This window comes from Hyaloscypha bicolor, assembly GCF_002865645.1.
Source record: "Hyaloscypha bicolor E unplaced genomic scaffold K444scaffold_142, whole genome shotgun sequence".
Classification (NCBI taxonomy): Eukaryota; Fungi; Ascomycota; class Leotiomycetes; order Helotiales; family Hyaloscyphaceae; genus Hyaloscypha; species Hyaloscypha bicolor.
Genome location: NW_020194644.1, coordinates 314774 through 327310, shown reverse-complemented (window position 1 = coordinate 327310; position 12537 = coordinate 314774). Strand labels below are relative to the sequence as shown.

At 30.6% G+C, this 12537-nt stretch overlaps 1 protein-coding gene across 1 annotated transcript; it reads right to left on the bottom strand.

Annotated features, from left to right (window-relative positions):
• Positions 1-6990: 6990 nt before the first annotated feature.
• On the bottom strand, positions 6991-8441 carry K444DRAFT_541329 (uncharacterized protein; the record flags this gene model as incomplete). The annotated part of the gene is made up of 3 exons (XM_024875787.1): positions 6991-7706; positions 7786-8048; positions 8098-8441. The coding sequence occupies 3 exons, from the start codon at positions 8439-8441 to the stop codon at positions 6991-6993; spliced, it is 1323 nt and encodes a 440-aa protein (XP_024730407.1).
• Between the last annotated feature and the right edge of the window lie 4096 nt (positions 8442-12537).

Sequence of the window (12537 nt, the reverse complement as noted above, 5' to 3'; positions counted from 1 at the left end):
TATTACTACTAGATAGTATTCTTAATATAAGATTCTATTACTAGATTTTAGAAATCAAATATAAAATATCTCTTTTAATATAAAAATAAATAAAGAAATTAAAAGATTACTTTATAGACTTTTAATTCCGAACTATAGTAATAAATAGTAACTATATTTAGAGATAAAAAGAAAAAAAAAGAAGAAAAAGGGCTTTTTATATATATTTTACTAAATTAGAAACCTTTTAAAAGCTCTATTTGCCTTTTTAACTAGCTATTCTTATAGCTTATACCGGTCTAAAGCTTGACTATAATATTTATAGATCTCGACTTTAACTTAAACTATTATTATAAGTTTCCTTATAATATTCAAATAAACTTCCTAATTAGAAGTTATATATAGATAAAATAGCTAAACTAGAAGCCTTATAAAAGAAAAGAGAAACCTTATTAAACCTAATAGTTATTTTCGAAAGTACTTAATAATATATAATTCTGGAAATCTTTTAGATATTAGATAAACTAGATCTGCCTATTTAAAGCCTATCTTATATTAGAAAACCCACTTCTTTTTTAATATAACTATAGCTACTCTTAAAACTTATACTAAGACTTAATTAGTATATTATATATTTTTATTTCTATATAAAGAAAACTTCTCCTATATAGAACCTATTTCCTAATTAAAATACCGTTTTATTACCGGAAATTAATTACTTCTTTAAAAAGCTAGTATAATTTACTAATTCTTACTATTAATTTGTTTTTTACTATTAAATATTATCTAAGTAATTAAGAAGATACTTTTAATATTATATTCTTAATACTAATTCGGAATATCTAATTCTTTTATATTCTATATTAACTTTAGCTTTAATTATTTCTAACTTAATAATAATACTATAAACCTTATTTATACTATCTTATAGTTCTTCTTTCTATAAACCCTAATACTTTTAATATTACTTTTATAAATATAGATATTATTTTAAAGTTCTAACTAACTAAATAGTTTTATACTATATAAAGTCGACTTTAATAAGTATTAAATAAATATAATTAGCTTTCGGAAAAGATATAAATTAGTTTTAGAAGAAGTAATATCTTATTCTAAGTTATTTCTTAATTCTATTATTCTAACTTCTTTTTTATTAATATTTACTTTATATTTTCCTAATATCTTTAGTATACTTATATGCCTTATCTTTTATATATTCTCTATATTATTTCCCTTTTTTTATACTATTCTTTAAGTTAATAGAAATATCTTTAAATAAATAGAAAGTTAAAATATATCTATATTATAAAATTTTTATTATTTTCTTCTATATTCTAATATTTTAAATACTACTATTATATTTATATTTCTATTATATTACTTTCTTATTTCTCTATTATTACCGTTTAATTTAACTTGCCTTAATTATTTCTTTAATTATATTTCTTTAGATATATATATTTATATTCTTTTCTATAATAGAAGTCTAACTTTATATTTTATCTTTTATAATTATTTCTAATTTATAATTATATTACCTTAAATATATCTAATTATTATATCTACTTTCCCTATTATATATATTACTATTTTAGCTTTATTTTCTTACTAGAAAGAAAGAAAAACTCGAATATATATAATATCTCTATATAATTCAAGACTATTTTAATTTACTTTTTATTTTAGAATATACTTAAAAGAAATTCTTATAATTTCGAGAATCTTTAATTCTATAACCTATAACTATTATACTAATAATATCTTTATAACCTATTAAAAATAATAAAATAGCTAAAGTATAGATTTCTTAAGTCAGTAAAGTATAGTAGCTAGTTCTTATAAGCTATAGTATTATTAAAAGGCTATAGATTAATAGTATTAAAGTTCAAAGTATTAAAGAAGCTTGAGCAGTTATAAAAGGCCTACTAATACCAGAAAAAATAGCTGCAATTACCGAATTTAATATAAATATCCTAAATAAGCTAAGCGGTATATATAATAAGCTTTTAAAGTAGAAGACCTTTATTAGAGATAGAACTGGACTAGAATTAACTAAGGAGAAGCTAAAGAACTATTAAGCTAATAATAGAGAATTCGAGAATATTATTAAAGGCATTTCTAAAAGCAGATAAGAAAAGCTTAATAAGATTAAGACTATAGTAAACGGTTTTAATACTAAGAGTTAGAATGGAATTATACTATATAATAAAGCTTTTAGCTAATATATTAATAATATCTATAATAACTTTAGTAAGAATATCTATAAGAAGTTATATTTCCTTTTTAAAATAAAAACTTTAGTATATAAAGCTATTTAATTAATTAATAAAGCTATTTTAAAGTATATTAAGGATAAGAAATATTAAAATACTAGTATATTTACTAAATTAGATATTACTAAAGTACTTAAGTATACTAAAGCTATTTCGGAATCTGGAGAATTAGAGTTTAAGCTACTATTAGCTAATAACTTTAAAGCTAGATAGTATACCTTTAATACTTCCGGAATTCTAATTAAGGAAGTTTATAATAATAAGCCTTTTCCTGCTTTCCGAGATAAGCCTAAAAAATAGGCCCCTATTATAATTTCTGCTTTAATTTAACTAGATCTAGCTAAGAAAAATAGAGCTAATTTAATAGAGCCTAGTAAGAAAACTACTAGTAAAGCTAGCGGAACTAATATAACTAGATAAGAAGAACCTGGCAAGAATAGAAAGTAAGCTAAGCCTAAAACTTCTAATAAATAGCAGAGATCTAAATACTAGACTAAATATAAGATTAGTAAAATAGAAGAAAGTAAAGAGAAATCCTCTATTCTAAAGAAAAAAATACTATCTAGAAAGATATCTATAATTATATTTAGAATTAAGAAGTAAAAGACTAAGAATATTAAGTCCGGAGAATTTAATAAAGGCATTTAGTATATTTATAAGATATTAGCTAAATAGAAGTTAATACTTGCTCGGTAAAATAAGTATATCTTTAAGGGAATATATAGCGGTATTTTGGGATCTATTTGTAAGCGAGAATACTATAGGATTAATAATGGATTTCTTAAAGCTCTTTATATAGTATATATTTAGTAACTTGCTAATACTTTCTCTATTAATATATAAGAGATTAAGAATGCTTTAAAGCTAGTTACTAAGATTTATAAAGTTACTAAAGGCAAGAAGTATATTTCCGTTACTTGAATAGATAAGGAAATACGGAATTTCTTTTTTAAGAACTAGAAAATTAAAAAGTATAAATATAAGTACTATATTTCCGATTAATTCCGCTCTAATCTATAGCTCTAATTCAATACTATAGTCTCTATTTCTAAGTCTAATATTATTAATCTGGATATTAATAGCTATATTTATAAGAAGAATTACCTGAAATAGATTAAGAAGCTTAGTATTTAAAAGCTCTTAATAGAAGAAATAAAAATATTATAGTTCTATCTCTAAAAAGATAATATATTAATATATAGAGATCTTAATAATAGCTACTTTATTTTAGCCTCTTAACTTTTAATAGCAGATCTATTAATATAGCTCGGATTTTATAAAGTATTAAGCAAGTATTCTATTTATTTAGTTATTTACTTTTAACTAGCCCGATACTTTACTTCTGGAAACATTAATTATAATTAGTATAAAGGTAATACTAAAGATCTGGCTACTACTAAAGCTTTAAATAGCGAATTCTATCTTAATAAAAAGTATTAGAATATTAGCTATATTTTCCTTATAGATTATAAAAAGGCTACTACCTTTAGTAAGAAGTTCTTTAAAAATATTAATTACTCCTCTATTTCTAATAAATTTAAGCCTAAAGTAGCTAAGGAAATAGGCGAGTATTTACTAAAGATAGTAGAAGAAAAGACTCCAAGTATAGTCTATTTAATTAGATAAATAAATGCCTTTAGCTAGGTAATCTATAAGTCTGAAATTATAGGAAAGTATTAATTCTCGAATAATATATAAGTCGAAAAATAGCTTAATAATAATTTACTACTTAATAGGCCTTTTACTATAGTTCTAATAAGTCTAGTTACTATTAAGAATAGAATATATAAAAATAGAGTCTTCTATAAGGTTATTAAAGCCTCTTATCTAGAGCTTTCCCCTTTTATTAAAGGTTAATTTAAAAATACTATAAATAATACGAAATTCAAAGAAGCTATCCGTTTAGAGTATATTAGTATAATTTATAATATAATTTACTATAATAAGCCTTCTTAATATCCTATAGTAAAGGCGGAAATTGAGTAATAGTTAAAGGCAAATACTAATTAATATAGAGAACTATATTAGATTTAGTATAAGAATATAGCTAAGCAGGTTCGGATTACTATTAAGCAAGTTCGGAAATATAAAATAAGACTATTTGAGGGTAATAAATCTTATTTTAGATATATAGAGAAGAAATTAGATTAACTAATAGAGGAGAATCCGGAATATTTCGTTATTTCGGATTCTAAATAGAATTTTTCTATTATTTTTAGTACTTAGGGAATAAGTATAAATAAATAAAAGGTCAGATATAGTATAGCAGGCTATATTTGTCAAAAATTATATTATTTTGGCGGTTTTAAGATTTAGGTTATATAGTAAAAGCTATAGCCTTTTATATATAACTTGCAGAAATTATATAAGAAAGCTGGTTTTTCTATAGACTTAAAAAATAATTCTTTATAAGTATTTAATTAATTAAGCTTTTATATACTATATACTATTTATACTTTATATAGGTTTTTGTCTTATTACAGTTTCCTTTCTATACTAGTTCCTATTAGGCTTAGTAGATTTAGGGATTATATATTAATACTATAATACTATAATTCTTATTTCTAAATAATAACTTTACTAATCTTATATAAATAGTATTTCACGACTATATAATAGTACTATATATTTCTGGTAAACTAATAGCTAGTAAAGAAGTTCTTATATTTAATTATTTTTATAAATACTTTATTTATAATTAATAGAGATTTTTCTTTTCTAAATTAAATATATCTATTATTATTTACTAGTTCTTTATTAAATATAAGAGAATTACTAGAAATATTTTAGTTTTAAAACTATATAATATAGCTTATACCTTTAATATAAGTACTTTAATTAAATCTATAATTAATAAAGTATTAAATATATAAATAATAAGAAATTATAAAAGTTAAATAAATTAAGGAAAAATCAAATTCTACTAAATTTATAATAAAATTAAAGTTATTAAATACCCTCAAATATTTTATTAATATATATATTATATAATTAGATATAAAGAAATATATTAAAAATAAATATATTAAATTAAAAAAAATTAAAAATATAAAATAAAAATATATATATAAATATATAAAGTATTTCAAAGAATCTAGTATTAGATTAGATTACGAAATTAGTATATAATTAGAGGAAAATACTATTTTTTGCGTTTTTAAAAAGATTTTAGTATTAATATAATTATTATTTTAGGAATTATATATTTAGTTATAGAACTCGGAAGTAATAAAATATAAGTAATAGAATATAAATAATAAAATATAAAGTACGAGATATAGTTATATAATCTTATATCTTATAAGTAATTTAACTAGTAACTAGTTTTTATTAGGCTTAATAAATTTAGAAATTATATATTAATATTATAATTTATAATTCTTACTTTTAAATATTATTTACTTTACTAACTTTAATATACTAGTATTTTATATATATTATATATTTCTACTAAATTAATAATAACTTATTAGTTATTTTTCGAAAATAGTTATATAAAAGCCTTTATTTATAGCCTTTAATTAGGCTATTATTAAACTCTTTCTATAAACTTTAAATAATTAATTTCTTTTTTTTCTTTTAAATATATTTATTTATTATAAAAGTCTAATATTTTCTTATAAATATATTACTTGAGTTTTATTAATATTATATATTTATAAATATTTCAGAATTTTAGTTATTAATAAATTATTTTAATATTTTAAGTAATTTCTTTAGTTATATAATAGGCTTATATTTAGTTAATAATATAAGCTCGAATTAGATCTAGATTTATTTTTAAGTAAGATATCTTAATAAATTTATAAAAAGTTTTAATAATTTTAATAATTTTAATAATTTTCGTAATATTATTAATAAGGAAAATATAAAATCGCAATTTCCTAAGGTAATTAAAATTAGGCAAGGCTTATTAAAAAGCACTAAATTATTATAATAACCGAGTAATTTTTAATATATTAATTTCTCTAAACTTTACAAATAATAAATAAATAATTTTGAAGTGTATTTATTATATATAATAATTGCGAGTAATATATGTAATTAATTCTTAATTTATAGTTAAACCTTAATACTATTAGTTCCAGGGTCTAGCCCTGATTAAATATAATATTTCTAATGCCTAAAGTAATACTAAAAGTCAAGTGCGACGTGCAAATGAACTGTGCAAAGTGCGAATATGCTATGTCCAAAGTGCTAATGTTGTATGGAATGAAAAATCGGGGTTTTGGCAGTACAGGGGTTAGAGGCCTCGGTATACCGGAATGTTTGCTCTTCCCAACCCTATGTCTCATATGAGCAGTGCCGCCTTTTCTTAGGCTCAGCTCAGGCCAGGTTTACCTTTGGCTCAGGCTTGTGCAGGCCTGCTTATCCTATTCACACGCTTACTAGCAATCATTAACTTTTAATGAGGGCCCCGAAAAGGCCCCTCCTTCCCTAGCTAGGGATCCCAAATATTTACCTTCCTAATCTAAAATTAGTGACTACAAACAGGAAGACAACCAAGGCTACATTCTCACTATGTAATAGAGGAGAGCTAAAATATTATTATTCAAGGCTTATAGTAGTACATGTTGAAATACAGATCGGAGAGATCTCCCAGCCAGTCAAGAAGGACCGTCAAGGTACTAGATCACATACAACTACCCACTTCCTACCTCACTAGCTGACGCGCTATTTGCTTGTAACCCTTTTCTTATGCTAAGTCTAAAACCTCTAGACACAAGCAGCTACTGTTCTAGCATGAATTCAGATATGAGGCCCAATCAAAACCATCGTCATTGGATTCCACAAGCAGTTGCGAGGTATATCCAGACATTGCCTTTTCCGTAGTCGCTATTGTGGGCTCGATATCCAGATTCATCGGTGTACCGGGAGTAACATGGATTTGAGAGCTCGTAAGGCGTTGATTTGCCGAATTTCGAGGACAGATACAGAAATATGAGCATCCGCACATGAGCCAGTCCGTATCGTTGCCAGAATGCGATACTGTAGCAGTTCCCTGAGCGTCTGGAGGGTCATTGCTAGCCACACTCAGCGTAACTCCGGATTCATATTGAGTCATATCTTGAGCTTCTGAGTTGAGGTCGACCGGACCTACGTCTTCGGGAGGGTCTCGATCTTGCGGAGGTGCGGCAGTATTCACGTCCGTGAGCATCTCTTCCTGCGCAGGTTGGTGCTGAGGAAGCTTTTCATCACCAAGATTTAGATGTCCGGTATTGACAGGAACCGTTTGCTCAGCCGACCTATACTGGAGTCTGTAGGAAGAAAATGTTTGTTCTTGGCAATCCCGAATCAAATCCTCCATCCGAGCTATTATCTGGTGTTCGATGGGCTCAATCCCAGCTGTGATTATTGCTTCCAGAGATTGCCTGAATCTTCGAGGTACCTCTTCTCGAGCGAATGCCACATAGTTGAGGAAGTCTCTTGACGCTGACCAATTTTCATAGTTGTCTTGAATTGGATCAAAGTCTACAGCTGATCAGACCAATTCTCCCAACTTAGCATGAAGGGAGATTGTTGGTAAACTTACATGGCGACGGGACCGGTTCCCCTGGGAACAATATTTGATAAATCTCCCTCCAACGGTCAGCCTCGGACTGCCCTGCGCTTGTCTTTTTCCTGCTTTTTAGCTGCTTCTCTACATCAGCCGTGATTCCTTCTTGTTCCCGGCATGGCTGTAATTCACAGCTCACCGCAAGTCGCGAGTGGGCCTGCAATTCTTCTTGACTTTCGAATTGCTGACAACACCTCGGGCATTGCGGAGCTAATTGGTGTCGTCGATAGAGGTGTTCCCTACGTTTGTTGGTATGTCTCAACAGGACGTCGCGAGCCAAGGTCATACTTCACTCTTGCTATAGTCCCCCAATGTCCCAGGCAGCAAGAACGAAACTCGTCGATATTGTATTTGCGAGGGTTGTGTTTTTTAAAATGGCATGCAAAGTCTAGCGCTTTGTTTCGCTCTTGGCGAACCTTCGTTTTGTTTCGTGGCCGTTTTGGCGCTCGGCTATTGTCACCTCCCCCTTCAGTCGGCTCATCATTGCTGTTACGCTTGTTTGTGAGCTGTGTGGAAGTTGTTCCTGGTACATTATCGTTATGGAATTCAGTCCATGCTGAAGTTGTTGTCCCGCTGGCATGTTTGTAGTTGTTAGAGGTCCATTCTTGGAACTTCAGCCAAAAGTGCTCCATGATCCTCTCAACCATTGCTTGCTGAATACGACTCAAAGTTAATATAATGATGCCATCGAAGGCCTCATTTTCACCAACACTTGAGTGATAGCTACTCGATCTGCTGAAGTGATCGGACTCCTCGCATTCGGAGTCACTCTCTTGGGAACCCCATCCAGATTCAGTTTTCGCTTCTATCTCTTCTTCTATCATAACAGAGCTCGAGGCAGCTAGAAATGTAGCAGTTGTCATATGCAGGTCCATTACGGAAGAAGGAGAGGAACCTCTGCTTTGATTAGCGGTGAGGTTTCCTTGACACTTGGGGTTAAAGTACCTTGGAGATGAGACAACTTGTGATGAGTCATATAATTGTCCAACTATACTCTCTTGAGGCGAAATTTTCTGGGGTTGCATCGGATTGGGATTTTCTATAAGTGCAGATAATTCAGGCGTTAACTGAGATGTTGGATTGTCATTTTTGGAAAGGACGCCAGCTTCTACAGAATCATGTAAAAATGGTTGAAGGAGCCCTCCAGGGAGGCGTAGGGAGGAAATGTGACCAATTGCCTTCTCTGTAAGGTTGTCGGCTTTTGGCAAAGAATCCTTAAAACCTTGCTCATAAGGTTGAGATGGATCCCACGACCCCGAGCGCAAAGTGGCGCTAGTCGGGTTGAGGAGCATTCTGCTGACTGTCGATCTGGCTTCTATAGGTTGGTATTTGCTGGTGTGGTTCTCTGCTGCGTTTCGTCCAAATTCGTCTTCGAATCTCGTGTGGCCATTCCTGGATGAGGCGTCAGCCATTGCCGTGGTCTCATCGCTTGTCTCCTCTTTCTTGATGCTGTCACTACTGTCCAGATTGCTCGTGCTATTGAGCCTATCCTCATCGTTCTTCTCTATTTCCAGACAATCTTGTAATTTCGAGATCAAGACATTAGTAGAATCTTCCATAGTTTGGGACATTATTTGCCTTTCGGCAATAGTCGTGTAGGGCGGCGTATGAACACCTTCTACCTTAGCCAGCCCCTCCGGCAGATTATTCTGATTAGTGCGTTTGTCGACAAGATCTTTTAGCTTGTGTGTATACGTGTCGTCCTCTCTATCAGAATCGTTCACACTGGTCAAGGTTAGCGCTTCCTATCACAATAGGTGAGCATTTTGGGGGCTTTACTTTACGACAGGGCACTCGCGCCGGGTTTCGCGTTTTAATTCTTGCAAATTTTGCTCTTCGGCCTCTTCTGCAATTTTCTGATGGTGACTGGACTTTGATGTAGTGGTTTTTGAGGCTCTCGTCGTATCGCAGGATGGCTTTGGAAAAATCGGTTCTGGATATCGGGGGATCACCGGCCGAACAACGCCGTCGTAACCCATGGTGAATTCCGGAAAGAAACTGTTTAGAGAATGAGTAAGGTCTACATGCTGGATTGCTGGGTTATGGGAACGGTCACGTGGGTATCTGGTTGGTTTGGGAAGTTGGCTAAAGATAGAGCTGCGCTGTAGGAATGATGTATGACCTCAATTTCGTAACTTCCAACCTCACAGCATGGTTGTACCTCAGGATTGGAGTCTACCTCGGTGTGGTAGCAGCTGAAGAATGATTGCCCACAATGGAGTAATCATGGGATGAGTGTGGGAAAGCGACGCTTAAGGTATTTTCCTGTCAGGCTCTCATCGAAGGGTTTCATCTGACGTGCTAGGTACCTGCTCCGTATCTGTTCCAAACTAATGGTCTGGATGATCTCCGGACGAAGAATAGATGTGATAATGTACGGCGTACGGCGTAAAAATGATGTGGTTGTTATTATCCGCCTTTTTTTTTTCTCGCGGTCGCGCGAAACTTTGCAAGGTCATCTTCGCACAGGTACGGGTTGATTTAGCGACGCTAACCTTACCCGTCGGCAATTCCTCGCTTTGCTGGGGCCGACTTGCACTAGCAAGTCGGACCCAGCAACTCCGACATACCACCAACTCCGACATTTGCAATAAAATATTAATTATTAAATCAACTACATAAAAGATCGAAATAATAAAATTAGATTATTATAGCCCTCAATCAAGTCTATATTCGCCTAATAGAACTTTTTGCGATATAAGAAGGTTTTGGTATAAATTATTAATAATTCACTTTAAAATCATAATATTATCCATACTTCCTATAGAAATCAGTTTGCAGCATATTAACTAATTGCCATATTTATTAATATTAAATCATATATTACTATTAGAATTAGAAGTCTATATATCTCCCTGTATTATATGAGTATTAATAGCTTTAATCTTACGCTTCCTGCCCCGTGGCTTCTTTCCTTGTGGCAAAGCTTCCTGTCTTCTAGCCTCCTTCTCCAAATATAGCTTCGTCTTATACTTTGGTATCTTCCGGAGCCTCCTAGCAAGCTCTTTAACCTGTCTTCTCGATGTTCGACGCGTGGCTTTTGGCATAGTAGTTGATTTGGTGGTTGAATTAGTGGTTGATATAATTAATTAATGCCCCGCGATTTTTGGTATTTTTTGGCTTTGGCGTTAAGCGAGTTCCCTCCGAAAAGAATTCTAAAAATCACGTTTTAATTTATAGCATAATACCACGTAATTATATGAAAAAATGTTCTATTGCGCGATTATAGAGTCTAGTATAGCCTATAATTATATAAAAAAATTATCTTTATTGGATGTGTGGTTGTTTTTTAATCTAATATATAGACTAAAAAATCGATGTCGGAGTTGCTGGGATGTCGGAATTGGTGTCACCAGCGAGCATAGCGAGCTGGCCCGAACCGGGTGCGGAAATGCCTGCGAGTACAGCATCTATTATTCTTTTCGCAAAATCAAAATTGATGAATCGCGATTTTTTTTGGGGCCGCATTTATATGGAAAACACACTTAATTATGGCCAAATAAACAAATCCCATGCATTATAGTCAAATGCCCTAATAATATTACTCGGTCCTCGCTGATTTGAACTGCCCCCGATTTCCCCTACGTTTTGATTGCCTATTCCCCGGCCTATAATCACCATCCCCTGGTAATTCCTTCTCTATATCATCAAGATCTGATTTATCGTCGTTATCGCTTAATATAATTACCTCCCGCTTCCTCTTTAATATAGACTTTAGAGGTTGAGGAGGTTAAGTGGGTAGAGCGGAAGCGAACGCTAGTAAAAACGTCAGATCTACTAGTATATTTAAATCCATTAAAACTTACTAGCTATAGGAGCAGGAGTAGGAGCAAGAGAAACCATAATTCCAGGTTCTAGAGTAGGCAGATCGTCCGAATTAAGATTGTCGTCCGAATTAAGGTCGTCACCTGACCTATTCTCTGCAGGAGTAACCTTCTCCCATATAGCTTCGATTTATTAATTAGGAGTCGAAGCAGGTAAAGAAGATACTATAGATATAGCTATAGATATAGATATTGCATTAGGGGTAATATTAGGAGATCCCCCTAAAGAAGGGGTAAAATTTAGGAAAGGTAACTCCCCATCCCTCCTTTTATACTTATCCTGAATCTCGTTATCTCTTTCTTGAATTCTATTAATATCTTAATTAAATATAAGATAAATATACTTTGGCATGCTCTTATTTAAAATTAGCCAAAGTAAGATAATAAGCCGTTAATATCTTTTTTAGCTTTATATATAAGATTAGTTATATAATTAATTCTCTTGTTTTTATCCTTTGGCCAAACCTAATTATATTAGTACTAATTTTATTAGGATACTAATAAATACTAGCTTACTTTACTTGAAAAAGACATCCTATTTGCGCATTCTAAGATCGTAATTCATTAATTAAGCTTCTAGTCTTTAAGTAACGGAATTAATAATAAAAATGCCTTAGCTAAATATATAGTAAACTTCTTATATATTAGTTTTTAACTAAAATAAAAATTCATATTAGTAAAGTAGTATTTCTATAAATAAGCTTTATATATATATTAAACTCTTCTACTTTCCGGAGCTTAATTTAAATAATTTGAGCCTTCCGGTACTCTTCTAAGCTAAGGAATTTCTTTATAGTTAAGGCAGATATACTTCTTCTAGTAAAGCTATTCTTTATTTCTTCTATTTCATATATATATAATATAATAGAAATAATAATCTTATATCGTTTTTTAATAATAAAAG